This window comes from Bos indicus, chromosome 28, assembly GCF_029378745.1.
Source record: "Bos indicus isolate NIAB-ARS_2022 breed Sahiwal x Tharparkar chromosome 28, NIAB-ARS_B.indTharparkar_mat_pri_1.0, whole genome shotgun sequence".
In the NCBI taxonomy this organism is placed as follows: domain Eukaryota; kingdom Metazoa; phylum Chordata; class Mammalia; order Artiodactyla; family Bovidae; genus Bos; species Bos indicus.
Genome location: NC_091787.1, coordinates 43,371,831 through 43,399,554, shown reverse-complemented (window position 1 = coordinate 43,399,554; position 27,724 = coordinate 43,371,831). Strand labels below are relative to the sequence as shown.

General features: G+C 44.7%; 1 protein-coding gene across 1 annotated transcript in view; it reads left to right on the top strand.

Moving 5' to 3' along the window:
- VSTM4 (V-set and transmembrane domain containing 4) overlaps positions 1-23,947 on the top strand; it is an 82,205-nt gene extending 58,258 nt beyond the window's left edge. Inside the window, exon 8 of the mRNA XM_070782147.1 lies at positions 22,565-23,947. Within this exon, the coding sequence (XP_070638248.1) occupies positions 22,565-22,690 (126 nt within the window). The 3' untranslated portion in view covers positions 22,691-23,947. The remainder of the gene's footprint in view (positions 1-22,564) is intronic.
- The last annotated feature ends 3,777 nt before the right edge of the window (positions 23,948-27,724 follow it).

The window sequence follows — 27,724 nt, the reverse complement described above, 5'->3', positions numbered from 1 at the left end:
ACAGAAGAGATATGCCTTTCTCGTTGCATCCCATGGGGGGGACCTGCTGTGACGCTGACCTTGACCACTTAGTGAGGGTGAGTCTGCCAGACTTCTTCATATAAAATCACTACTTTTTCCTCTCCGTCGTCTGTTTGTTAGAAGTCAGTCGCTAAGTCCAGATTACACTCAAGAGGAGGAGCGTGAAGCTGTACCTCTTGAAGGGAGGGAGATTAAAGACTTTGGACACATATGAAAACCACCACAGTAATAGGTATTTTAGGGGAGATTCATCCAGCCTATGCAAATAGTCTGTTTTTCCTTGAACTTTCATCTACTTATTTTAGTGTTCATCAGTGGATTTTGCTTGTAGCACTTATTACTATGGTGAATTAATGGTGATTTTCTGTTTTCCTCAACCCGTCTCTGTTTACTACTTAAAATTCTTCTACAAGCACGAGCTGGCTCCCTTCTCTTGTTGATTTATTCACTAATTTCTTTACATTAGTGTGCATACATGGAGATTTAATTTCTTTTAAATTATTGTTTAACATATTAAATGTATTGTTATTCATTTTGTTGCTAAGTTTGTTCAGCAGTTGTATATTTGTGTGAGAGAGAGAGAAACAGAAAAAGAGAGGGAGAGAGAGGCAGAGAAACGGGCAAGCCTATTCTAAAATGTGTATGTATTGCAAAGGAAAAGAACAGAAAAGTGGAGAGTTTATATATGCCAGTTCACAAAATTTACATTAAAACCACAGTAATTAAGCCATGTAGTAAGTAATTGGGCTTCCCTGGTGGCTCAGACAGTAAAGAATGTGCCTGCAATGCAGGAGACCCAGGTTCAATCCCTGGCTCGGGAAGATGCCCTGGAGGAGGACATGGCAACCCATGCCAGTATTCTCGCCTGGAGAATTCCATGGGCAGAGGAGCCTGGCGGGCTGCAGTCCATGGGGTCACAAAGAGCTGGACATGACTGAGCGGCTAACACTTTCACTTCACTTTCAAGTAATGGTATCAGCACGAGAATAGACACATAAACCAAAAGAAGATAATAAAGAGCCCCAAACGTATCTGCATATGCATTGTCTCTTGATTTTATGACAAAGTGACATTGCAGCGCAGTGAAGAAGGGATTATCTTTTCCGTATATGGTGATTATCTTTTCTGTATATGGTACCGTATATATGTGGTACTTCACACCACACAAAAAATTAATTAGTATGAAAGGTAAAAATAAAGCTTCCTAAGCATAGCTACACAAGGTCAGGGCAAGCAAAGATTTTCAAATCTGTAATGTTGAGAGCTTGATGGTTGCAATCAGAACCTGTGTCCTTCTGAATCCAGAGTGTAAGGTTTTAACCAGCTTATTCAAAGCTTTGTCTCCGAGGGAAACCTGAATCTCTGTGCATGACTCTGACATCTTCTGGCTCAGCCTTACCTCTGACCTGTTCTGTGCCCAGGTTCCCTGCTGTTCCTCTGGACAGGATGGCTCCTCTGTTTTCTAAGAGAGAACCTCCTTTTCCCTGCAATGAACTGTGGGTTCTGTTTTCATGCAGGGTGATTCCATCTGGTTCATGTTATCAAAAATTCCTCACCATTTCTGCTCTATTGGCTATACCAGTCTTGTCCTCACATACAGCAGCCAAGGTTTTGCTAATTTCAATAGATTTATGGTCATTCAGTGGACTTTGGGAAACTCAGTTGAACCCAGAGGCTGAAATGGTCCACTTTTCTTAGAGCATCCTGCATCCTACCCATGAGAAGCAGACTCCCCCGAGAGTCTGAGCTCAGTCTCCCGGCTGTGCATACCACTGCACGTGTGTAGGTGTGGGTGCATCTTTTCCAGATCTTTTATTCCTAACCCATGTATTTATCAACAACCTCAAGGCTGATTACACTTCTGTAAATTTTCGCCATTTTACATCCTAAGTTGCTCAGGGCCTGTTTTTTCTAATCTAATCTCTTACCCCTTGTGAAAACAGAAACTGCTCTTTATTGACATTCCATTGATACATCCCAGGGATGTATAAGAAAAAGTGCTTTTTTGCATGTCATCGTATTTAATTCTCACAGTAAGATCCCCCATTCCTAGACTTGCCTGTGGGGACACACAAACACTCTGCTTAAGGAAAGTGAGTTCCTACAACCCGCGGTAGCGTTGCATCTCTCAGGAAGAAAGGGCTGCTCCCCCTGGACGGAGCAATGTCAGCAGCCTTGAATGGGCAGCTCTCTAGTTCACAGCGACACAGTGCTGCCTCCTTCAACAGTTTGGGGCCACTTATAAATGAAGTAGATTCAATAGCATTTTCAAAAATAACTGGTCCCAATCACACGTTTTTTTCTTGTGGACTTTTTTGGGGGGATGGTTAAAACTTTCTTCACACCTAAATTGGCTCCACATGAGTTTTTTTTTTTTTCATTTTTCATCAAATTTTATTTTTTAAATTAATTATTTTAATTGGAGGATAATTACTTTGCAATATTGTGATGTTTTTACTGTACATCAACATGAATCAGCTGCAGGTGTACATGTGTCCCCTGCATCTTGAACCCCCTGCCCACCTCCTTCCTAATATTGTGGACTTTTTGTTTGTTTGTTTGTTTGTTTGTTTGAGCTGGCGTGCTCCTCTGGGACGGAAATCCAACAGAGGAAATTATTGATTTGCACAGAAAGTAAGTCAGGGCAGTCATATATGCAGTTCAAAATGGATTCTTTGTTTTTTGGAAATATCCATACTGCTGTTATTAAATACCAATTTTCCTGTCCTTTGATCATTTAAGATATGAAAAGACTTCAAATGTTTTAAACCAAATTTTCCAGAAATGCGTCAATTTGAAGGCCAGTTTGCACCTACACCAATACACAATAAAGGAAAGAACTGACTTTGAGTGTACCTCTGCCTGATCAGCAGTTTAGAGTCAAAAACACCAGGCCTAGCATCTACAGGTTTTGGTTAATATTAAGATTTATTTTCCCAATAGTCCAGCATTGACCTCAGTCTCAATTTGGTCGATATTTATCTCTCAGATCAATAAGTCTTGATGGCAGCTGAAACTGCAGTCAATAGCTACCTGTTGACTCACACAGGCCTTGGTGGGTAATTTAGAAAATAATTTGGCAACATCTTTTCTTTGGGATCTGGTACCAGTTTAGGTGTTTAATTCTATAATTGCTGCATTTTGCCACAAAGTCCATAATACAATGTTTCCTGGAGTGGTCATGGGCCACAGAGCTCTCCAGCTCCCCAGCCCCTCTGTCCAGAGTGATGTTGACACATGCTCACCCCAAGAAAGCAACCTGCCTACTGCCTCTGCTGACTCACTGGCAAGAAGGAGGAGCCTCCACTTATTGAGCATTTACTGTGTGTCAGCTCCTCTGTTAGGTGATTGCAGGCTCCATCTCCCTCATCCCAACCACACACGCCGACCCCCAGCAGACCCTTGGGCTCCAGGCAAAAATGACAGGCCTGGGTCCTTGTGTTTTCATCCTCAAAGCTTAATATCTTTTCTTATGTTTCCAAGATAACGTGGCATTTTGCAAGAAGTATATATTCAGTTCAGTTCAATTCAGTCACTCAGTCGTGTCCAACTCTTTGTGACCCCATGAATCGCAGCATGCCAGGCCTCCCTGTCCATCACCAACTCCTGGAGTTCACTCAGACTCACATCCATCGAGTCAGTGATGCCATCCAGCCATCTCATCCTCTGTCGTCCCCTTCTCCTCCTACCCCCAATCCCTCCCAGCATCAGAGTCTTTTCCAAGGAGTCAACTCTTCCCATGAGGTGGCCAAAGTACTGGAGTTTCAGCTTTAGCATCATTCCTTCCAAAGAAATCCCAGGGCTGATCTCCTTCAGAATGGACTGGTTGGATCTCCTTGCAGTCCAAGGGACTCTCAAGAGTTTTCTCTAACACCGCAGTTCAAAAGCATCAATTCTTTAGCGCTCAGCTTTCTTTATAGTCCAACTTTCACATCCATACATGACCACTGGAAAAACCATAGCCTTGACTAGATGAAACTTTGTTGGCAAAGCAATGTCTCTGCTTTTGAATATGCTGTCCAGGTTGGTCATAACTTTCCTTCCAAGGAGTAAGCGTCTTTTAATTTCATGGCTGCAATCACCATCTGCAGTGATTTTGGAGCCCAGAAAAATAAAGTCTGACACTGTTTCCACTGTTTCCCCATCTATTTCCCATGAAGTGATGGGACCAGATGCCATGATTTTAGTTTTCTGAATGTTGAGCTTTAAGCCAACTTTTTCACTCTCCTCTTTCACTTTCATCAAGAGGTTTTTTGGTTTTTCTTCACTTTCTGCCTTAAGGGTGGTGTCATCTGCATATCTGAGGTTAGTGATATTTCTCCCGGCAATCTTGATTCCAGCTTGTGCTTCTTCCAGCCCAGCGTTTCTCATGATGTACTCTGCATATAAGTTAAATAAGCAGGGTGACAATATACAGCCCGACGTACTCCTTTTCCTATTTGGAACCAGTCTGTTGTTCCATGTCCAGTTCTAACTGTTGCTTCCTGACCTGCATACAGGTTTCTCAAGAGGCAGGTCAGGTGGTCTGGTATTCCCATCTCTTTCAGAATTTTCCACAGTTGATTGTGATCCACACAGTCAAAGGCTTTGGCATAGTCAGTAAAGCAGAAATAGATGTTTTTCTGGAACTCTCTTGCTTTTTCGATGATCCAGTGGGTATTGGCAATTTGATCTCTGGTTCCTCTGCCTTTTCTAAAACCAGCTAGAACATCTGGAAGTTCACGGTTCACATATTGCTGAATCCTGGCTTGGAGAATTTTGAGCATTACTTTACTAGTGTGTGAGATGAGTGCAATTGTGCGGTAGTTTGAGCATTCTTTGGCATTGCCTTTCTTTGGGATTGGAAGGAAAACTGACCTTTTCCAGTCCTGTGGCCACTGCTGAGTTTCCCAAAGTTGCTGGCATATTGAGTGCAGCACTTTCACAGCATCATCTTTCAGGATGTGAAATAGCTCAACTGGAATTCCATCCCCTCCACTAGCTTACCAGAGACGAATAGTGGTTTGAAAGAAACAATGATAGGACTCAAGAAGAAAAAAGAGGTGGGACAGGCATTTTAGATGTTTTATAATCTAGGTGTCAAAACTGCCTTTCCCTAGTTTTACAAAACAACCAAACACAACAATCTGTTCTCAAAATTAGCTTATGAAGCCATGCCTTATCACCAAAGGTCTTTCTGATGGACAGTGTGTTCCCTTTGTCTAACAACCTGGAATGCTGACAATGAGTCATTATTCCAATGTATCAGTGGTTCTTCATCCTTAGGGGGCCAGGACGCACTTTCCCAAAACTCAAAATGTGTATCCTTCCAGTTGGCGGTGGGGGGACGGACACTAGATCAAAGTCTCCCCGAGGCCTTCAGGGGACCCCTGTTTCCTCCCCGTGGTTTTGGGATCCCTGACCCCACTGAGATAATTCGCACACTTCCAGAAACGGCTGTTGTCGCCCCCTTGTTTCAGAAGGAACAGTGCGTTTGATTTCCTTTTCTTGCCCTACTGATTCAGAGACCTTGTGGAGGAAGAGAAAACAGTCTCTGTGATGGGGAGGTGACACCTCGATAGCAACAGGGACTGTGAGCTGGAGGGTCGGGTTGGCAGCATCCCCAGACCGACTCACAGAGGATGCAGGCCCGTGGGCTCCTGCCTCAGGGTCACGCCTCCTCAGTGAGGCTCCCTCAGTGGGTCACCTCTGTTTCCTCTCTCTGGAACCAAGTCACTTGCCTGTAGCACTCTGTAGCTAGAAAGATCAGACTACCCTTGTTCTCTAAGGAGAAACTATCCCTTGTGAGCAGAAGGCTGAAGACACGGGGAAATCAGCAACATCAGGGGCTTAATTACAACAAGTTTCCCAGTGGGTCTCTTGCATCCTGCCTCCCCCGCGGATCCATCTCCTGCACTACAGCCTAGGGATCTTTCTCAAACCCAACTCCAGTCATGTCATTTCCCTGCTTAAAATACTCTGGTGGCTCCCCCTTGCCTCCAGGATGAAGCATGGCTTCCTGCAGCGGCAGCTGTCATCACTGGTCTGCCGCTCCCCTCCTCCACCCCGCCAGCCTGTGTGGTCCAGGTCCCCTTACTGCTGGCCCCACAGGCTCTGTCCTGCACCTGCTGCCTGGCTCATCCTACCACAGGGCTGCCTCTCACCTCCAGGAGGGAGCTCACACACCACTTTCTTTTCTGAGGCCTCCTGCTCCTTCAACCCCACTTCTTCACACATCTGGACTCTCCTAGGCATCAGTGCTACCCTCTGTATGTCAGGGCCTTGCCATTGCCGACTCCCATGGCACCATTTAGTTAATCTGTTCTACCTGACCCCGCAAGGCACTGATGCCCTTGTCCCTGGGAGTAAACTTGGGTCTCCTGCCATCACCCCAGCTGACCACTTTCCATATCAGCTGCCCCCCGTCCCCAAACGGTGAGGCTGGCTTCCGCTCCTCCACCTCCTCAGTGTCACCTGCCTCTGGGTCCTCTTCTCCTTGAACACATTGCCTGGGAGGCTCAACACTCACAGGTGCAACAGCCAGCTGTGCAGCGCATTGGTTTCCTAGTCTCAGTCTTCAAGACAGTTCCACAGTGGCTCTTCTGACTGTGAAACATTCCCCAAGGGGGCTCCACATGTACCCCAACTTAAGCACACAGAATTCATCACCTTCCCCTGGTCCTGCCCCACCTAGGATATCCCTGCTGTCCAAACTCTAAGTGCCTTCTTCTCCCTCATCTGCATGTTCGTTGGTGACCAAAGGCTATCTGTTACTTCTCAGGCCCCTGGCTGTCCTTTCCTCCTCCCCGGCCACAGCTGGCCCGCATGCCCACCACCTCCCCATCCGTCTGACTTCAGGACCGCCCCCCGCCCCCCGGGGCTCCTTCAGCACCTGGCCTCACCTGTATCTTGGCACTTGTCATGCCTGACTCAACTTTCTCCCTCGCTAGAACCACATCGTGCCTTTTTACAAAGTGACCTTTATGTTTCTCTTACTGTGAAGGCTGGACATGGTAGACACCTTAGACACTGAAAACATTTTTTAAAAGCTTTTTAAAAATTGTGTTAAAATACCCATAATATAAAATTTAGCATCTTAGCCATTTTAAGTATACAGTTCAGTGGTGCTAAGTATATTCACATTGTTGTACAAACAATTTCCAGAACTCTTTTCATCTTGCAAATGTCTGTCCTATTAAATAACTCTCCACTCTCCCCTCCCCCAGTCCCTGAGAGCTACCCTCTACTTTGTCTGTAAATTTGACCGCTCTGGGTACCTCATATCAATAGAATCATTTGGTATTTATCTTTTTGTGATTGGCTTGTTTTACTTAGCATAACGTTGTCAAGGATCATTTATGTTGCCACATGTGTCAAAATTTCCTTCTCGTTTTTAAAGCTGAATAATATTTTGATTTATGTATATATATTACATTTTGTTTATGCATTCATCTGTCGATGGACTCTTGGGATGCTGCCGCATGTTCTATGAACATGGATGTGCATTCTCACCCACAGTGCACAAGGGTTTCGTTTTCTCTGCGTCCTTGCCAACCTTTATTTTCCGTGTTTTATTTTGTGGCCTTGCTAACGGGTGTGAGGTGGTACCGCACTGTGGTTTTGAGCTGCGTTTCCGTAGTGATTAGTGATGTTGAGCATCTTTTTCGTGTGCTTTGGCCATTTGTACATCTTCTTTGCAGAAATGTCTGTTCAAGTCTTTCCCCATTTTTAAATCAGATTTGTGTGTGTTTGTAGATGTTCCTTTATGTATTCTGGATATTAACTCCTTTCAGATATATAATTTGCACATATTTTCATCCATTCCGTAGGTTCCCTTTGCGCTCTGTTGACTATGTCCTTTAATGCCCAGAAGTTTTAAATTTTGATTAACATTAGTTTTAAAGTCATAGACAACCTGTCCATCACTGTGTCCTCAGTGGGGGACCTGGGATCTGCAGACTGTGTGAGGAGTGAATGAGTCGAGGACAAAGATATGAGATTGCAGCTCTAAGTCCTCAGTGCTCAATGTGAGGTCCAGGGACCAGCAACCTGGACATCGCCTGGGAGCTTGTTGGGAAAGTAGCAGCTCAGGCCCCACCCTAGATCTACTGAATTAGAATCTGCAGTTCAACAGGGTCCCAGATGAATCTGATGCACCTTGAAGTTTAAGAAGTACAGTTCTGCGTAACTTAACAGACAGTACCCAGCTCTGGTTGAGTTATTGCTGGCAAGACCGAGTCATCACTGGCCACCTCCAGAAATAGTTATACTAACATTTTAGTAAGACAGGTCAGCCCACTTGGGAGAATGGTGAATTTTCTCATTATCAACAGAGATGATTAAACATGAGAATCTGCTTCTCAAGGGTATTGTGACTCTCCCTCATTCCTGAAAACCTTTCCTGGAGAGCTCATCCCCATCTCAGCTTGGTGTAGCTCTGTCCTGTGGGCTTCTAGGACCCCTCACAGTCACAGGTAGAGAATTCTGACATGTAGGGAATGTGTAGCCAAGACCCGTTTGCCTGGGATTCCCTTGAGTTTATAAAGTCTGCAGTAAACCTGCCTCCTCTCATGGAATCTGAAAGATCAGAGCACTTAAAACAGCCAGAGGATGAGGTTCATTCCATCATTGTTAAAGGGAACCTGTCTTAGGACAGGGCCTTCCTTCCGCCCAGTGTCAGCCCGGGACTGAGATGCTAGCTCTGTTCAGTATTTCCCTGGTGTCTGGAAAGAACCCCCCTTCTTCCAGCTTAGTTTTCACTACCCAGAATGTACTTCTAAGACCAAAAAGAGTTTTTCTCTGTTCAGTAGCGGAAAAGGGCTTTGAGGCCCATTAGACCCCAGTGATGGAATTCTGAGAAGATTTTAATAATAACCCAAACTCCAGCAAAATTATTTCCAGAGGACATGCATTTCAGGTTTCTTGAAGGATGTTTATAATAAGCTGGAGAATTTCTCTTGTTGTCGTTAAATGTACCAGCACTGGTTCCAGTTGAATTCTACATGAAAAGGATATATTAACCTGCATAATATATGTGCATAATCTCGATTTAAAATTAAAAAGAAGGAAAAAACCCACAGCCACATGAACAATATATTGCCCCAAGTAAAAGCCTTGGGAAAACAAACAAAAACTATGCTTGTACCACGCTAGTCCCATTTTTAGAGAGATAAAAATTCTATGCCCCCCTCGGTACACATGCACATCCCGTTATTGTCACGGGGAGTTATGTATGTCGACTGGAGGGAAGAAGGGATGCGGGGCTTCGGAATGGATGAGAGTGGGGAAAACAGAAGTCGTTTCATTTCATGGGCTTCCTTCAGTCAGAGAGGGAGGGGCGAGCGGCTGGGTCTTTCATGAATGAGATGTGATCACCAAGGAGGCAAGATCAGGCGTCCCAGAAGTGGCAGTGGGAACATCCCGAATTAGGGACTCAGCCCTGATGCAGGGTTGTCACTTCCCTGTAGGCCAGGAGGTCAGTTCTGATGTCCCTCTGCTGCCTTGCGCTGTCTCCAAACAGCTGCTGGGCTGGAGGCTTCTCAACTGTATCACAGGCCAGTGGAGGCTGGTCAAGACTCTGATGTTCTTAAGGATGGCCCAAGTGAAGCCATTACTTTCAGGAATCTTTTAAGACTGGTAGCACCCTAAGCACTCACTGGGGACCCTTTTTTGGGAGACAATGAGAATCCTCTAGAAGTGATACAGACAGAGTCGTTCCCATTCTGTTCTCGAAGGATTGTGCAGCTGTGTGCTTTCAGGAGGCCGGTGGCTTCGGGACTGACCACCTTGGAGCTGTGTTTCTCCCATTTGCTGCGTCACAGATTCATTGGAATTGCTCTGCTGTCTTACATCCAGTGTTGACAGGAGTGTACGAGTTGCTCTAGGGGTTGCAGCCTTTGACCCCTGACAAAGGTGAATAGGCGTCACAGAGGTGAGCTGGGGCCAAGGACAGCCCAGGCTGAAAGCAGGCTGGAAGTCCAACAGGGCCAGTCCACTGAGTGACTCCGCCTGGTCACGCAGACCCGCCCTGCCTGTGGGGGTCTTGAACCCTCTCTGGGGCAGGCCCGTCCCTGAGTGTCTACAGGGAACGTCCCTGTGAGAGGCAGCTCGCTTTCCATCTCAGCTCAGCTAATTTGCTGCCTTTAATGGGCACTTCATTGTTGGGATCGTTGCACTGCCAGGAATTTTTTTTTAAACTCCTTCATTCTGTTTTATTTTTGTAATCTCAGGGAGCGATATCATTTGTATATTTGATTTTTTTTTAAAAAAGCCTACTTCATTGAAAACTTCAGTTTTGAATGCAGAGCACTTCAGAGTTGTTATTAGAAGACTTTTTCAATCTCAAATAGAGAATACGAGAAATGAAGTACCATTTTGGGGGGGAAAAAAAGAGAGTAATAAAGCATCATCAACCTGTAATATCTGTAACATCAAGCTAGGCACCCAGAACGTCAGGAAGAAAATTTCTACGTGAAGCTCAGTTAGTGACAAACTCATGGTATATGTAGGGGGTTTTGTTTCCCTAGCCACGTTCAGTGCTCACTATTATTATAATTCCCTAAAGCTGAATTGATAAATTCTAATAAGCACATGTGCGGCAATAAGACACAGCCCTGTGAATTAAGCTTATAGAGCATGCACAGAAAGATGATGGATGCAAACTGTGAATTCAGTCATAGGTGCCCATTGCCCGCATTACATATAAACCCAACCAATAAACTGGCATACCTACTGCTGTTCTATATTTGTGCTCTGTGCTTGCTTTGTGCCTTGGGCATTGTGTCTGTGACATAATGCTCGTGTTGGTGATGGTATTGGTGCAGGTGTGATGAAGGTGGTGATAACGGTGGTTTTGATAGTAGTGATAACACACTTCACTTTGATGGCATGTGCCCATGCAGGTGCTACCCCAGTGCTTACCGATACAACATCGAGTAGCTCCCATGTGCCAGGTAGCAGTAGGTCGGCTATCTTTCTAGGAGGTAAGTTGCAGCGGCATGCTCCAGCCCACTCCTGTCTACTAGAGAGAGGAAATCTCTCTGGCATCTTGAAATCAGCCACTGTGGGAGGATTTACATATGTAAGTCAGCAAATGCTAGGAATGAATTTTCTTCGTGGGGGATCAGTTGCTCAGCAACTTCCCTGCATATCACTGGGTGCAGTGGTACATTTGGCAGAGCCCCTGCTCCCACTGAGCTGAGTGATCCGGTGAGAGGCTGATCCTTGCCCTGGCTTTGGCGCTTGCTAGCTCTTGGCCCCAAGCTTGCCCTTCCCTGTGAAATGAGGGTGGCAGTAAGAGGACGTTATGCAAGAGCTATTGGTGCACCAGTGAACACGAGGTGCTGTCGTTGCATCCCAGTGTGAGAAGACAGAAGCTCACCAAATGTACAGAGCTTTTTAGTGCCAAGGGGTGATATGCGCTCTGCAGAGCAAGAGAGCAGGGTAGGGAGCCAAGCAGGGACGTGTTTGATGGGGTGGGGCTGCCTTGGAGCGAAGACCTGATAAAGTGAGGGAGCAAGCCGCACTGCCATGTGGGGAAAGAACAGTCCAAGCAGAGAGCATAGCCCAGGCAAAGGCCCCACACAGGAAGTGCTGTCCCGGTGTGTCCAACAAACACGAGGAGACCAGCATGGCCGGAGCACTGGTCAGCACGGGGGACACAGGATGTGAGCTGGGGACAGACGAGTCCCAGGGCAAGATCTGAAGGATGAGGATCTTGAAAAGGACCCTGGATTTTATTCCAAGTGTGAAGAGAAACAACGGGGAATTTTGTGCAGAGCAGGGAATGGCAGGATTCAGCTTATCTTTTTAGAACAACTATCCGTCGTACTATTTAAAAGTTTCCTGATTTTTTTTCTGGGCAATTGTCTGAGCTCCAGTGGCACCCAGCAGTATCTGGTACATGATGTTTTCCAAATAATCTCTGACTGTCTTCTTTTCTCTGCTTCTAAATATTTCAAAGGGACCAATTGTTAAAGCAACACTTGTTCATTTCTGTGATAAAAATTATAGTCATAAGAATAACTGAGCACTTGTGTGGCATTTGCTGTTTAGCTGCTGGGTAATTTTCTAAGTACATTACATTTATTAATGCATCTAATCCTCAAACTAACCCTGTGGGATAGGTACTAGTATGGGTCCCACTTTACAGACAAACAGAGGTACAGAAAGGTTAAGCAACTTACCCAAGGTCACACAGACAGTAAATAAGTCAGTCTCCGAGAGTCCATGCTCTTACCGCCAGGCAGACCCTTGCTCAAACCCATGAATCTAAGTGTTAAAGATTGAAGTTGATTAGAAGATTGAGATTCAAGAGTGAAGATTTTTAAAGTGGACTTCTATATGGAAGTAGGTAACCAAACACTCTCTTATTCGAAGCATAAGCGTTCTCTTGAACAATACTGCCGGGAAAAGTACTTTGGGAAGACAGCTGGGAAAACATTCATCTGCGGTCCATGGGGAAGAGAAAATGAGTGACTCTATTGGATCATGGAGCTCTCACTGTGACGCCGTGAGAGGTGTCGTTATCAGGACCCTCCCAAGAGCACTGTCCATAATTACATTTTAGCTTCCAAAACATATGTTGGTGAAATCTAGAGATATCCATCCGTCTGATGACTCGTAAGCCTCAGGCCTTTCAGGGCAGGGCTTCGTCACCCTCTAAAGCCAGTCACCTCTGCCTGTCCTCAGAGCAATTAGCCAGGGGCATGTGACTTTCCATCATGTCAGAGTCATTCAGGGAATGCACTTTGCTAAACATCCTTTGAATTCTCTAGACTCAGGAGCATGATGTGAATTTGCTCTGCTCATGGTTTCTCAATGACTTCATCCAACCCAAGGTGCCAACACACCTGGATAAGACCTTGAAACCTTTATCTCCATCCCCGGCTTCTCTGCTGAGTTACAGAGGCTTTCTAATCCTTCCAGAGTCCTAGATAACACTGGGTATTGACCGTTAGTCACTGGGTAACCATGAGGAGGGGAAGCTGGGTGTGAGTAGGACTCTGCAAGGCTTATAGATGGCTGGAGCAAAGGGAGTGGGGCTCAGAGAGCACCTCTGTCCCCACACACAGTAGTGCAGAGTCCTGTTCTCTAGTTCAGATTGTCAAGGTGCACCGACGTCTGCGGTCACAGCTGCCTGCTGGGTGTGGGAGTGCAGCTGGATCCCAGCCCCAGCTGAGGAGGATGCTGCTGCGAGTTATGCTGCCACAGCCAGAGATCCCAATGTGCCACTGACCTCAGCTCCGAGGAGACGGTGAGTTTAGCCCTGGCACGTGGCTCTAGCTGCAGGGTGCCTTGGAAAACTCCCCTGCATTTTTCAGTCCTATCCCTAGTCCTTCCTGCATATTGGCTTGCATATTTCTACCTGTTCAGTGGGCACCTCTAATCAAGAGTCTGTTGCCACCCCACATGCTGCCTGGTCAAAGCAGAGCCTGTACCCTTTTCATCCTCTTCCCGGGCTGGTCAGAGGCACACTTGCTCCTTTCTTGGGGGCTAAGAGTCCTTTGGGGGTAAGACTGTAGAGAGAGACAAGGCATCGCCTGAAGGGATTCCAACGAGATTCCCCTCCTCATCCGTCGTCCTCCAATCGGTGTCAGCCTCACGCATCTGCCCTCAGAGCCTCTGTCCCCCCACACCAAGCCAGGCCTGGGATTCGCATGGGGGTGGGGGTGGGCAGGTCTCCTGGCCCCGTTTCCCCTTTATCTGGAGCTTGCCTGCCCACTGAGCAGTGCAGGCCTGTTGTGAAAACACGCCCTCCAGAGATTCGTACCAGTAAAGCTTCCCTGTTGTCTTGGAAGGTCACTCTTCCCCTTTGGGATTTCAAGATCTGCTGTCTGCCTGGCTGGCTCACCTGGGTGCGGTGCGTCCGCATCAGAGCCTTAGTCGCTGCTGCTGACCCTGCATGTGTAAGGTCAGGGGACTGCTCCTAAGCAGAGGGTGGATTCCAGGCAGGACTCTGCCTAGCAATGGCTGCAGGACCTGGAGCCATGAGCCTGCCTTTTAAAGACTGTTTGCCCCTCTGTGAAGTGGCCATGACCACTGGCCCCACCCCACAGGACTGATATGTGAGGAGTGAGTGAGTTAATGAAGATGAGTTAACAGTTCCTGACTTCTGTCTCAGAAGGACCACTTCTCAAACCCCTCTGTCTGTCGCCTCTCAGAGTCACTTCTGGATTGCATCCTTTGTACTATCATTTAACTTATCTGTCTTGGAAATGTGTTTATTTTGTTCATTTTGAGCCTTTATTTTCATTTAATGTGCACACCAGGGAACTCTACTTTTTCCTTCCATAATATGCTTAACTATAAATAAATAAGCCATTTGACAGACCCGTGGAACTCAAAATTAAGTCAAGTTCATTTCCAAGGGAAGTTGATTCTTACAGGACATTTCAGGAGTTGGGACCTACAAGTTTCCACTAAAGACTTTCCATCAAATAGAGTTTCTCTGAATGTACAGCACCTCCCCCCACCGAGAGGCCATAGTTGCACATGTATGGATGTTAGGAGGGGAGTGTTTGTTTTACCAGGTACTCCTCTGTTGAATAAAAAATGAGCACTTATCTCAAAAGGGGAAGAGGAAGTCTGCCCTCGATAATATGGATAATATGTAATTCTCTCTTGGGTAAATAGATTCCTGATCGTGCAACTCGGTAGAACTGCAATCACATTTTTAAGCTCTAAGGTGACGTTAGCATAAACATCGCATGTCCTAGTTATTGATCTGTTGCTGCAATAATGGTATTACCCAATTGAACTTCTGACATTGGAGAATTTGCAGTGGCTGCAATTGCATTTTTCTTTTATTCCTGCAACTTAATTCAACTTGCACATCCATCTGTGATCTCTATGAAAAGGTGTTGTTTTGCAGGAGTCTGCATAGATTGTTAAACCTCTCTCTCTCCTGGTAGGAAAGTTATTTCTTGGCTTGATTCCTAAAAAACATACCTACAAATTGAAGCACTCAGAAATTTCCAATGAGGAGCTTGAAGTGAGGTGTGTTTCCAGGAGGTACACGACTTCTGAATTCTATGAAGCTGACTTTTCTGGTGTTAGCTTTAGCCAGTAAATCCTTCCCCATTGACATATGTTCCATAATCATCACTCTAAAGCTGAGGGTAAGTTTAAAGCTTAAATGAGAAGTGGGAGATCCAGCCTGGAGGCTGTCATCTGCTGTAGCAGCCTCTCACCACTGGCAGAAAGGAAAGACAGGGGATGGGAGACATGGCATTTCAAACTCTGATGCTTGTAGACTCACTTTGTTACACCTGGAGTCCAGAAGATTCCATCACTGTATTTGAAACCTGGTCTGTGTGATCATCCTTTCCCAGTTCTTCTGAGGGGATGTCGTACAGTGTGGGAATTTAATTGGGCACAGCATCAGTGAGAATTTGAGTGCAAGTCTGGAATTGCTGAGACCCCTGAGGACAGTGAGAAGGTAATTACTGGACCACTAGCATCTACTTGAATGGCTAAAATAAAAAGTACGGACAGTACCAAGTGCCATCATGTGTGCAGAGCAGTGAACACTCTCAGTATTGCTGGGGGAGGTTCGAATGGTGTGGACTCCGAATGGAGAGCTTGGCAGCTTCTTTTGAAGTTAAACATTCTTTCCATACAACCCAGCAGCCCCATTCCTGGGTGTTTACCCTAGAGTAACGAAAATCTCCCACACAAACCTGCAATGAATATTTATAGCAACTCCGTGCATAATCACCAAAAACTTAGAATGACCCAAATGTCCTTCAGCAGGTGAATGGATAAGCAAAGTGTGGCACGTGACCCCCCGTGGAATACTTAGTGATCCAAAGGAGCAAACTGTTGACGCATGCAGCAAGCTGGCCAACACATGAGGGAACTATTCTGAGAGAAAAATGCCGACCACACAGGGTTACATGCCGATGCCTTTCACATGACACGCTTTAGGAGAGAAGGCCTCAGCGACAGAACACAGGTCATGGTTGCCTGAGGGTCTTGTTAGAGGGAGGACGGGACTGCAGAGATAACCTGAAGGCATGTGATGGGACTGTCCTGAGTCCTGTGGGGACAGTGGGCCCAGAAACCTGTTCTTGTGTTTGGATGCCTGCAATGACCCGTTAGAAAGTCACTTTTACTACATGTCTTTTAAGAAAATTAAATTAAGAAAGAAAGTGAAGCCACTCAGTCGTGTTCGACTTTTTGTGATGCCTTGCACTGTGGCCTTCCAGGCTCCTCTGTCCATGGGATTTTCCAGGCAAGAATACTGGCTGCTGCTGCTGCTGCTGCTGCTGCTGCTAAGTCGCTGCAGTCGTGTCCAACTCTGTGCGACCCCATAGACGGCAGCCCACCGGGCTCCCCCGTTCCTGGGATTCTCCAGGCAAGAATACTGGAGTGGGTTGCTATTTCCTTCTCCAGGAGATCTTCCCAACCCAGGGATTGAACCCAGGTCTCCTGCATTGTAGGCAGACGCTTTACCATATGAACCACCAGGGAAGTCTCTAAATTAAGAAGTGAAACAAAATTCTTGGTGTCCCTGGAAGACATAGTAGGAGGTGAGAATAGATCTTTAATCCTAGCTCAGGGGGTGCACCATGCCTGGGTGAACCTGTGGGGTGGAGGGGCAGGAGGTGTCACCCACATTGAAGAGCATAGCTCAGGGGCATGGCTAGAAAGATAGAAGTATATATGCAAATAAATAAATTAATAAAAATGTATGATAAAGTCTCTTCATCCTTTGTCCAGTGAGCAGTTTGCCCCTGCTCCCATGCTCTGCAGGCAGCTACCGGGTGACGGTGTCGGGGCCACTCTCCTCGCCTCCTCCCCATGAACAGGTTCACTGAACTGAGAAAATTTCCCGTTACTCCTGCCTTCCTCGGATGCACTGACGCGTGTCTGCATCTGAGCCTCCATCCCCTCTTGCTCACAGAATTCCACTCCAGAGCAGGGCGGTGGGTTCTTCATGACTGGGAGGAAATGGATGAAAAGTGAGATTAAAGACACATGAAACAAAGGGGTTTAGAACCTACAAGACAGCAAGCAGCTGACACAAATGCGGGGCCGCAGTTGGAGGAATACGAAGAGAAATGGGCTGAGTCTTTCAGGCCTGGAGAAAGGGAAAACAAAGTAAAACCAAACAGTCCTGGGAAAAGGGCTGTTGCTTCTCACAGGTTTAGAAAGTTCTGGGGCTTCTTCTAAAGGACCCTACCAGGACTTCCGGCTGTTGGTCCCCAGCCCCCTCCTGTTTCCGGGAAATGCAGCAACAGCAGGCCCGGGTATCAAGCCCGTGTCTGCGGCTGGAAGTCCTGCCTTCACACTTTCCTTCATGTTTTCAAGTGCAGGCGAGAGCTGCTGTCGGAGTGCTTGTGAACAGCCAGTTCAAGAGTGTTTCAGTTTGTTTTCTTGACTGCTGATGTCCCGTGTACCTCCTGCACCTCCAGGACTAGGACAGGGGCTTGAAGGGGGCCATTTGAGGGCCAGAAGCTGCCAGAGAACTAGCTGCAGTGTGTCTTGATCCACTTTCAGAGACCCACTCACTGCACACCAGTTCCTGAATTGCCTTACACATCAGGAGTGCTTCTTTATCTTAAATCTAAACACGTTCGTGTCGGCAAGACACCACCTGAAATGCAGGTGGGGCCCTATGGCGGGCCCTCACCCTGGCTCTGCGCGGCTGCAGCTGCCCCTAACCTTGACCTTGCGCTCCTGGCTCCCAGTCTCGCTCCCAGCTCTGTAGTCTTCCCTGTGGTTGCTGTTGTCTGTTGTTCCAGTCACTAAGTCAAGTCGGATTCTCTGTGACCCCATGGACTGCAGCCCACCAGGCTTTTCTGTCCTTGGGATTCTCCAGGCAAGAATACTGGAGTGGGTTGCCATTTCCTTCTCCAGGAGATCTTTCCAACCCAGGGATCAAACCTGCATCTCCTGCATTGGCAGGCAGATTCCTTACCCCTGAGCCAACGGGGAAGCTGAGTCTTACCTACTCTCACTGATATGCCAATGTTATTCTCTAAGCTGCTTCTTAATGCACCTAAGCCTTCCCTTAAAGCATCAGTGCAGAGAAAGGTAGCTGAGTGAAAACTGGTGAGAAGTCTACATTTTCCACTTTTTAGTGGCGGTAAGAAATTTATTTCTAGTTAAACAAGCTGGGAAATGTAATTAAGCACATGGTTGATGGGGATAGCCAAGGATGCATGCCAGAAAAACAATAGGTTCTTTAAAGGTGCCAAGGACTGATATTATGCATCTCCTGTTGGAAACTGTATACACTTCACAATTCAGAGCCTCTTGTGTGCCGCCTCGTATCTTCAATCAAATTATTATATTCCAGAAATATGCATAAGGGAAATGATTCGACACATTTTATGGTGGGTTGTTGCTTGTAGCAGTAATTGAAGTACCTTTCCACTTATGAAAGTACTAATTTTATTTGTTTTTATTGCTTTTCTAGATGCAATTATTTATTTAGTGAGCTTTGGCTTTATTAAATTATGTTTACTATAGGAACATCATAAAAATGTATGAAAACAGCACATCAGCCCAGCCAGCCTGGTGACCTGTATTGAGAAAGCTAGTGTTATTTTTCACATCCAAACATAATGGAATAACTTAAGAATAAACAGATAGTCTACGCTAGGAAACAATGCAGTTTCAGAGTAATGTGATCAAACACCTGGACAATATGACTTCATAAATCTTGGTTCTAAAAGTTACATGAGTTGGGTTTTGTGTGCTTATTTGAGGACACATGACATTTCTAAACGGAATCATTATAACGTGAAATGTAACTAAACCGAAAGGCAAGAGGTAAATGGCGTTTTTGTTGGCTGGTGAGATGTGGATGACTGAGAAGAACGGTGAAGATCTTTGGTATAAACGGACAAGCAGGAGGCTCTGACCCACGTAACTGCCCTTGACTCTGAATTTAAACAGAGCCAGGTGATTATGAAGGTCGCCTGCTGGTGCCCCTCGCTAGCAGGTACTGCTGTAAGTAGTTCTTTACATTCTCCTCCCTGTACCTTAGTGTGATGCTTCATCTCAAAAGAAAGGAGGAGCTTTGCCTTTGGCATACATTTTAAGAAACTTAATGTGATATATACGATTTTTTTGTCCTGAATTTTGGTGAGTTAATCAAGGTATAGCACAAAAAATGAAAATAAAACCATGACAACACAATCAAAACCAAAAAATAAAAGCAGAGATGCTTAAAAGTGAGGTGTTTTTACAACTATAAATCAGTGGCCAACTTTTATGTTTCTAATTGTGAATTAAAATTAATTAATCTGCTGTTTAAATAATGTGCCATCTACAAGATTCAACAAATATATACCATAAAGGGTGAGTCTCTCTCCAACCACACGGTCTACTTCCCCAGCAGGAACCTTGAAGACCAAGTTCTTGATTTCCAGGTGAGTTCTAAGGGCTTTCTGAGCACATAAAATATATACATGTGTATTTACTCCCATACACACATATTTACACAAATGATAAAACATACAGTAGTCAGATGGCTTCATCATTCTTTTTAAAGACTGTGCTGAATACTTCATTAAGAATGGAATATTACTCAGCCATTAAAAAGAATACATTTGAATTAGTTCTGATGAGGTGGATGAAACTGGAGCCTATTATACAGAGTGAAGTAAGCCAGAAAGAAAAACACCAATACAGTATACTAATGCATATATATGGAATTTAGAAAGATGGTAACAATAACCCTGTATGCGAGACAGCAAAGGAGACACAGAGGTATAGAATAGTCTTTTGGACTCGGGGGGAGAGGGAGAGGGTGGGATGATTTGGGAGAATGGCATTGAAACATGTATAATATCATATAAGAAATGAATTGCCAGTCCGGGTTCGATGCAGGATACAAGATGCTCGGGGCTGGTGCACTGGGACGACCCAGAGGGATGGTATGGGGAGGGAGCTGGGAGGGGGGTTCAGGATGGGGAACACGTGTACACCTGTGGCGGATTCATGTTGATGTATGGCAAAACCAATACAATATTGTAAAGTAATTAACCTCCAATTAAATAAATTTATATTAAAAAAAGAAAAAGAATGCATCAGACTCCTATTGATGCCCACAGAAGTGTTTCCATTTTTCGCTTGTACCAATAACATTTCCACCAACAATATACAAGAGGACTTGATTCTTGCTGTTTCTTTTCGAAAACTTTTAGTTTGTCGCCTTGAAAGATAAGAACTGACATCTAAGTGGTTTTAAGTCATTCTGGTCTTATTTTCGGGAGGCGGAGTCTCACTTAACACGTGTGAGAACTTTGGGTTTCCCTTCCTGTGGAGTCTCTGATCCTGTCTCTTGTTCTTTGCTTACTTTTCTAATGGACTGTTGGCCATTATTGTTACTCACTTGTAAGACCCTTTGATCTGAGTTGTGAATATTTTCCTCATTTTTTTCAATTGTCCTTTGACTTTATTTAGAGAATATTCTGCAATATATCCCATGAAAATCTACATGTCATTTTTCTATTGCTCCTGGGTTTTGTGTAAGACTTTAAAACACATATTTTAAATTGGTGAGATTTTTAAAAATAATTTTTAAATAATTTAAATAATTTTTAAATAATTTAAATAATTTTTAAATAATTGCTGAGATTATTTTTTTTTAATTTCCTCACACAGTCTTCTAGCACTTTTGAGTTTATTTTCCATGTTAAAATTTAAATTTTTTAATTTATCTGGAATTTATCTAATGTAAAGATAGATGTGAACAATATGACTTTTTTCAATTGGCTACCCAAGTATCCCAACACCATTTATTGAAAAATAATATTTGGGTTAATTTATGCATGTTTTCATCAATCCCATTGGTGTCTATTCATTTGTTGGTATCACAGAGTTTTAATTATAGTAGCTTTATATTTTTAATGTCACTGGAGTTGGATCACAAATTATTCTTTATTTTAATAATTTTCCTTAATTATGGTAGGAAAAAATATCTATGACTGTATTATGTTATCAAGAATTATTTTTAACAAAAATTTTAAATTTTAAATGCCTTTCCAGTATCTATAGAGATAACCATATGGTTTTTCTCTGTATTACTGTTATGAATTATATTAGATTTTTCTAATACTGAACCATTTATTCCATTCATTTATTTATTTCATTTATTCTACTCCTAGAATAAGATCCATTTGAGCATGATCATCTTTTAGTGTGCTTTTTTTGTGTTGAGTAAATCTGATTTATGCTTACTTATACACTAATAAATGAGATTGTTCTAAAGTATGTGACGTTTTTCCTTTCTTGTAATGCTCCGAACCAGCTTAATTATATTGGGGTTATCTGTTCCTCAAAGGGATTTCTTTTGGAAGTTCTCTTATCACACTGCCTGTGCCGGGTGCTTTTGACAGTATTTTTCTCTTCTTCCTTTCTTCCTCTGTCCCTTTCTTTTCTTTCTTTCTTTTCTTTGATGGAATTAGCACATTCACATGCTGCTGCTGCTGCTAAGTCGCTTTAGTCGTGTCCGACTCTGTGCGACCCCACGGACAGCAGCCCACAAGGCTCCCCCGTCCCTGGGATTCTCCAGGCAAGAGCACTGGAGTGGGGTGCCATTGCCTTCTCCAATGCATGAAAGGGAAAAGTGAAAGTGAAGTCGCTCAGTCGTGTCCGACTCTTCGCGACCCCATGGACTGCAGCCTACCAGGCTCCTCCGTCCATGGGATTTTCCAGGCAAGAGTACTAAAGTGGGGTACCATTGCCTTCTCCAATTCACATGCTAGTGTTTATAATTTATATTATTCTACAATATTACTCACTTTATCTTGAATTTCAAGGCTTTTGCATTTCCCATTCCATTCATTAGCAGCAGCAGCAGCATTCCATTCATTTATGCTTTTTCCCTTCCTATCTTGATTAAGTTTTTGTTTATTTCATTGGTGTTTTTTCAGCATAAACTTTTGGCTATTTTTATTTATTCTATGGTTTTCCTATCTTCTGACTTATGTGTCTAGTGTTAATTTTTTTTTGGTTCTTCCTTCTGCTTTTGTTTATTTTTTTTCTAACTTCTTAAATTGGATGTTTGATCCATTTCATCCATATTGTTTAATATAAATATTTAACGTTATGACTTTTCTCCAAGTACTACATTTTTAGGTTCTGGCATGTAATATTTTCTTTGCCATTATTTTCATCATATGCTGAAATTTTAGTTTTATATAGATTAAGTCACTTAAAATTTCTAGGTGATAGCATTCTAGTTTTGTTGTTAATTTCTAGGACTTCTTGTTTCTGTCTCTGTTTTATTCTTTCCAGCAGAGACTGTTAGTTACATTATTTTTACTTTGGAATTAAAGTTTATTTTGTGGCCTCATGTTTAATCATTTTTTGTAAGTGTTCTATGACAACTTAAATCATATGGTGTTTAACTGCAGGACATAGTGTTCTATATAAGATGACAAGATGTAGCTTTAGGTTATTTAAGTTTTACATATGCCTTAAAATTTTTTGCCCATTTATTTCCCTTTGAATCCCCAAAGTGCTATGAAAATACATGCCTGATGAATGGATGTGTGACGCTGAGCTCCTGTGGTCGGCTCCAATTGTGTTGTGTTTTGTCTTATAGCCTAAGATCGCGGAGGAGAACTTGACCTATGCTGAGCTGGAGCTGATCAAGCCCCACCGGGCAGCCAAGGGCATCCCCACCAGCACGGTCTACGCGCAGATCCTCTTCGAGGAGAACAAGCTGTAACCCTGCGTCCTATTTAATATCTGCCACTCCAGTTATTTATGAAACTTTGGATACAAAGTCCTTATTTTTGTATTTTCACTCGTGCCTTCGGTGTGGTGGGAGCCTCTTTCCAGTGGCATTTCAGGTGCCCTCAGAGAGGCATGACGCTCCTTTCTGCGAAGAGCAGGGGCCGCGGCCCTTTGGATAAATCTCCCAGGACAAGATTTTCTGGGTCTGAGCCCTGAAGGGTGAGGACTCTGATTCTGAGACCATTCAAGAGGATTTTCTGCTGAGCCAAACCCCTTTATGTTTTTTTCTTCTTTATCTTTTTTTTTTAATCTGAATTTTAATCTTCTACCCTTCCTGTATCTGTGATATCAAGCTCATAGTATATAGCTAGAGGAAATACCATTATGGGCCCAAGTGTGAGATGGTAAAGATGTACTAATTGGTTTTCAAAGGATCAGATAACATTGCCAGGGCACCCAGAGCAGCATAAAGTGCTTATTGTAAGCAGTCATTCAAGATAGCATCTCTTGTTTTAAGTAGATGCACTGACCCTGCTGACTCAAGGGCAGAGAGACAGACTGTGGGGCAGTCTGAGGTCTAAGCTGACAGTGTACTGTCTGGATACCCCAGTGCCCATGTCCCCACCCATTATTGTCCACAGCCACAGGGCAAGTAGAACATTGTTCATTCTGAAGTGCTTCCAGCCCTTTGGCAGGGGGGCTTATCCCTGGATAGAGACTATTCTCCAAGAAGTTCTCACTTACCCTTTTCCAAAAGGAGCAGGGTGGTGTGCTTTTGATGGCAGAATAGAAGAAGGGGGCCTCTTGGAAGTGTGCCAAGGTTACTATCTCTAATTGAACATCCATTCGTGTACGAGCAAAGTCTTTTGACTGCTTCCCTAATGGTAGGAGAGTAGGAAGTATAAGCCTGGCTGGAAAAACGTGTCCTGGATACCCCCTCACACCCTCCCCCTGTGCTGGCCCATCACAACCTGCCTTGCTGACTCAACTTTGCGTGTTAATTCGAATGGACTTGAGTGGGAGAGATGCAGGGATGCCTGGCAAATAGATCTATGAGAAAGTTGCTCTGTGGACCTACATGACATCCATGACCTCACCGTTCTGGATCAGGCCAAGCTATCAGCTGTGTTGTTAAGGACACTTGATGTGTGTGAGTGCACTCTGGGTGGGTTTTTACTGCACACTACAGAAATTGTTTGGCTTTGTAATGGACCATGTATATATGTTAAATTATATATTTTAAACACAATCTGAATGTGAGTTGTGCCCCTCTGTACAGCCATGTGAACTTGGTCGAGGTTCTTATCCCCTTTAGTCTCAGACTCTATTTATACAAAGGTGAGTTAACCTCTCATAGAATTCTTATAATGGGATAATGACTTGGAAGATTCTGGACGCTAGAAATTGCTACACAAGTACACTATATTAACATGCATGCTAAAACCAGTCCATATTTTTAAAATGAAGTGCCTTTACTATTTAAAGCTCTCAGTGTGTTAACTTTAAAAAGTAAATATTTGTCCATGAACTTAGCTCTATGGTAACTTTCCCAAAGACCGTGATGGCTTATGAGTGCCTCTCGTGGTTTCCTGGAAAGGGTCCAAGTCAGGAGCAGGTGATGATTTTCCAGAAGCGAAAACATCCTGACTTTACAAAAAGGAAGTTATTCTCTGCTGCCTGTGCCTGCACCTCATACTCTCCTTCTTGCCAAGTTTCCAAGGTAGTGAGTAAGCTGTGCAATTTTTGAAGAAGATCTCACTAGAACTTTGCAGAAAGAGGACATGGTTTAGAACAGGAGAATATACGGTTAGTACCTCTTTCATATCATTAGTATCCTAGGCATTCTATCATGTTTTATCATGGCACTCTTCCGTAGGACATAGTTACATGGTGTTGTGAGGAAGGAAAGTGATTTCCTGATTTTCACAAGGAGCTATTAAAATATAGACGGGTGGGGCCCTGGGAGTAGCAGGTGGGAGTGGGGAGTGGGGCATCTGAGAGGTGATGGAGAGAGGGCAATGGAGTAGGAGGCCTCTGGGCCTCTGCAGAACTGAATCGAACTTCAATCACCTGCAGACCCACCGTGTTAAATTCAGTGGGAGCTCTGTATCATCACATATGGAAATGAACACATTCCACTAAGAAGAGCCGAGTTTTGAAGGGTCTCTGTAGGTTAAAATACAACAAATCATTGATATAGATTCAATTCAGACTCTTGCTCCAAAACTCTGGTCATATTTGCATAAATCCACACTGAGGTGTGTGAGTAGGGGATCCACTGACATAGGGTTTAAGAAGAGGCTTCAAGACCAACACCTCCTACTGAACATGCTTCCTAAGAGAATCATGGAAGCTCTTGGCAACATCTGAGCACAGCCTGCCCCACTGTTATCTGGAAGCAAGCGGTCCAAACTCTGCTCGGAGCTGGGAGCAATGGGTGATTTGTTCCCAGTGCTTCTTAGGGATGATAAATCTTAATGTTATTTTCAGAATAAACTTAAAAGTAAGTCTCCTTATTTGTTTTCTATCAAATACACCACTATGCCTATCTTGTAATTTCTAAAGATAAGGAATACATATCATTCAAATGGAAACTAGGGAATGTTCTTCAGTGTGTTTTTGCTGTAAAGCGTCTGTGGGAACAGCTGTAGATAAGCAGTGTTCAACACGGACAGCAGCTTATACATTTAAATGAAGGACGAAGAACCCATCGCTCAGAATGGAATGCAGTGGCTCTTGCAGGCACAGTGCACGGACTCTCAGATTTGGGGGGGATTTGGTTTTGGTCATGCGTGGCGGAATCATCACAGGAAGCAAGGATGGGGAAGGGGTATCCCCAAATGAGACTGCCTTGCCAAGTCACAGCCCTGGACGCTGAACTAAAGCAGTTGTGACGGGAAGACAGGGCTGGGATTTCTTTTAGACCACATTTTCATTAAATCATCATGTCTCTGTTAACTCACAGGGCAGAGAAGAAAAAGCCAAGCCTAACCCTCCCTCTCATAGTCCTTGGTGTGACGATGACACTGGGCACTATGTATTTTTAGTACGTAGTCAACCCACACATGGATGAGCCCAAAGACTCGCTCAGGATGAAAACACTAAGCCAGCTGATGCCTTTAGGGACTGCTCATGGCTTGGTTCATCCCTGTTTCTGACATGCATGACTACAACCCAGGCTGGGCCAAGAATGGGACTCACGCTCCAGGCCACAAAAAACGGGCCAAAGCATGCATGAGGCCTGGTCTGGGCTGATCAGAATTCTTAGGAAAAAGAAAGTATCTTAGAAGGCAGCTAAGCTGGGAGGCCACCTGTCAGAACCACCTACAGCAACATCTGCCAAGGGGTGAAGCCTTGGTGAACAAAAAGATGCTGAGAAGGCAGTAGGGAAGACAGGGTCCTGGAGCACAGACAGAATCCCAGCCTGCAGCCACTAAGATCCCCAGACTCTTCTTTTTCCTTTAGATCTTCTTTTGATTCAATAAACTAGCCCCCTCTCCTACTATCTAACTTCTGGTTTTGCTCAAGCTGGTCAGGTTGCAGTCAAGAGAATTCTAGCTAAAATAGTATGCATCAAAGCTGCTTCCCAAACCAGGAAGCAAAAGAATTATGCTGAGGGCACCACCCAAGGAGCCCACTTCCATCATATCCAGCATCCAGAATTGTAACCATGAGCTTGTGCCACAATCGGCTTCTCACTCAATGGGCCCCTCACAGGCCCCTCACATGGAAAGGGACCGGCTGGCTTCAGGCCTGACGTTCTCCTAAGGGAGGGACTCTTGGGTTTAGAGTAGGGACTCTGGCAATACTGAGCCACTCTGGCAGAAGCCGCTCTGGTAGAGTGAGCACATGTGAGCACCCTGTCACATGGATGTTGGAGGGAGCCTTTTTGTGCTGGCTGGCTCTGAAGTTTAGGCTGGTTTCCACATAGAATATGCTGTCTTCAGTATACCTGACCCAGCACACCCTGACCCAGTATCCTTGGTCAGGAGTGAGCCTGTTAGAAGATAAGGCAGCCACGTGGTGGGGATGTTGAGGTTCCCCCTCACCCAGCATAACCCCTGCAGCCCGCCCCACACATCAGACAGAAGCTATTCATTAAGTTGGGAAACAAAGAAGAATTTCATGTTTTGGAGGAAGGATCTGCCTCCAGCCTGGATGTGTTAAGCTCTGGGGAATGTCCAGATGGGTTGGATAGACTGGTGTTCCCTAAACTTTAACATGTGCACACATCACCTGGGTCCTGGTAAACAGCGGCTTGTGTTCAGGAAGCCTGGGAGGGGCCTGGGCATCTGTGTTCCTAACAAGCTCCCAGGGGATGCCCATGCTTCTGGTTCCTGGGACTGTTGGAAAATGCTGATATGGAACCCCTGGGGAGATGATGGGCGTCGCCTCAGAAGATAAGTCACAGCTGAAGCCCTAACAGTGAGCTGACTCCCCCAAGGGAGGCAGTGCAGCCAGGCACCATGGGTGCTCCTCTGCCCGCAGGTCTGGTCCAGAGAGCAGGCGAGGTGCCTGAAGGGTACCAGAGCAGAGCAAACTTTCAGAGGAGTTAGAGAGGAGCCGGAGAAAGCTGGGTCTGGGAGTTTCTGGAAGGAGAATGGGCTCAGCTACTCTGTAGTGGTCAAGTAGAACAGAGGTCAAAGCTCTGCTCATTCTGAGTTAATTGCTCACTTCACATTTTTGTTTTTGGGCTTCCCTGGTGGCTCAGGCAGTAAAGAATCAGCCTGCAACGTGGGAGACATGGGTTCAATCCCTGGGTTGGGAAGATCTCCTGGAGAAGGAAATGGCAACCCATTCCAGTATTCTTGCCTGGGAAATCCCATGGATAGAGGAGCCTGGCAGGCCTCTCTCCATGAAGTCAAAAAGAATCAGACAGGACTGAGTGACTAACACTACACACTTTACATTTTAAAAAAAATTTATTAAAAGATTTATTTTTCTGGGATAAACAATTCCCCGAATGCACAAGCCTAGCAGACTTCGGCACTGAGTGTGTCTGTCCTGCTCAGCCGATCTTCTCCAA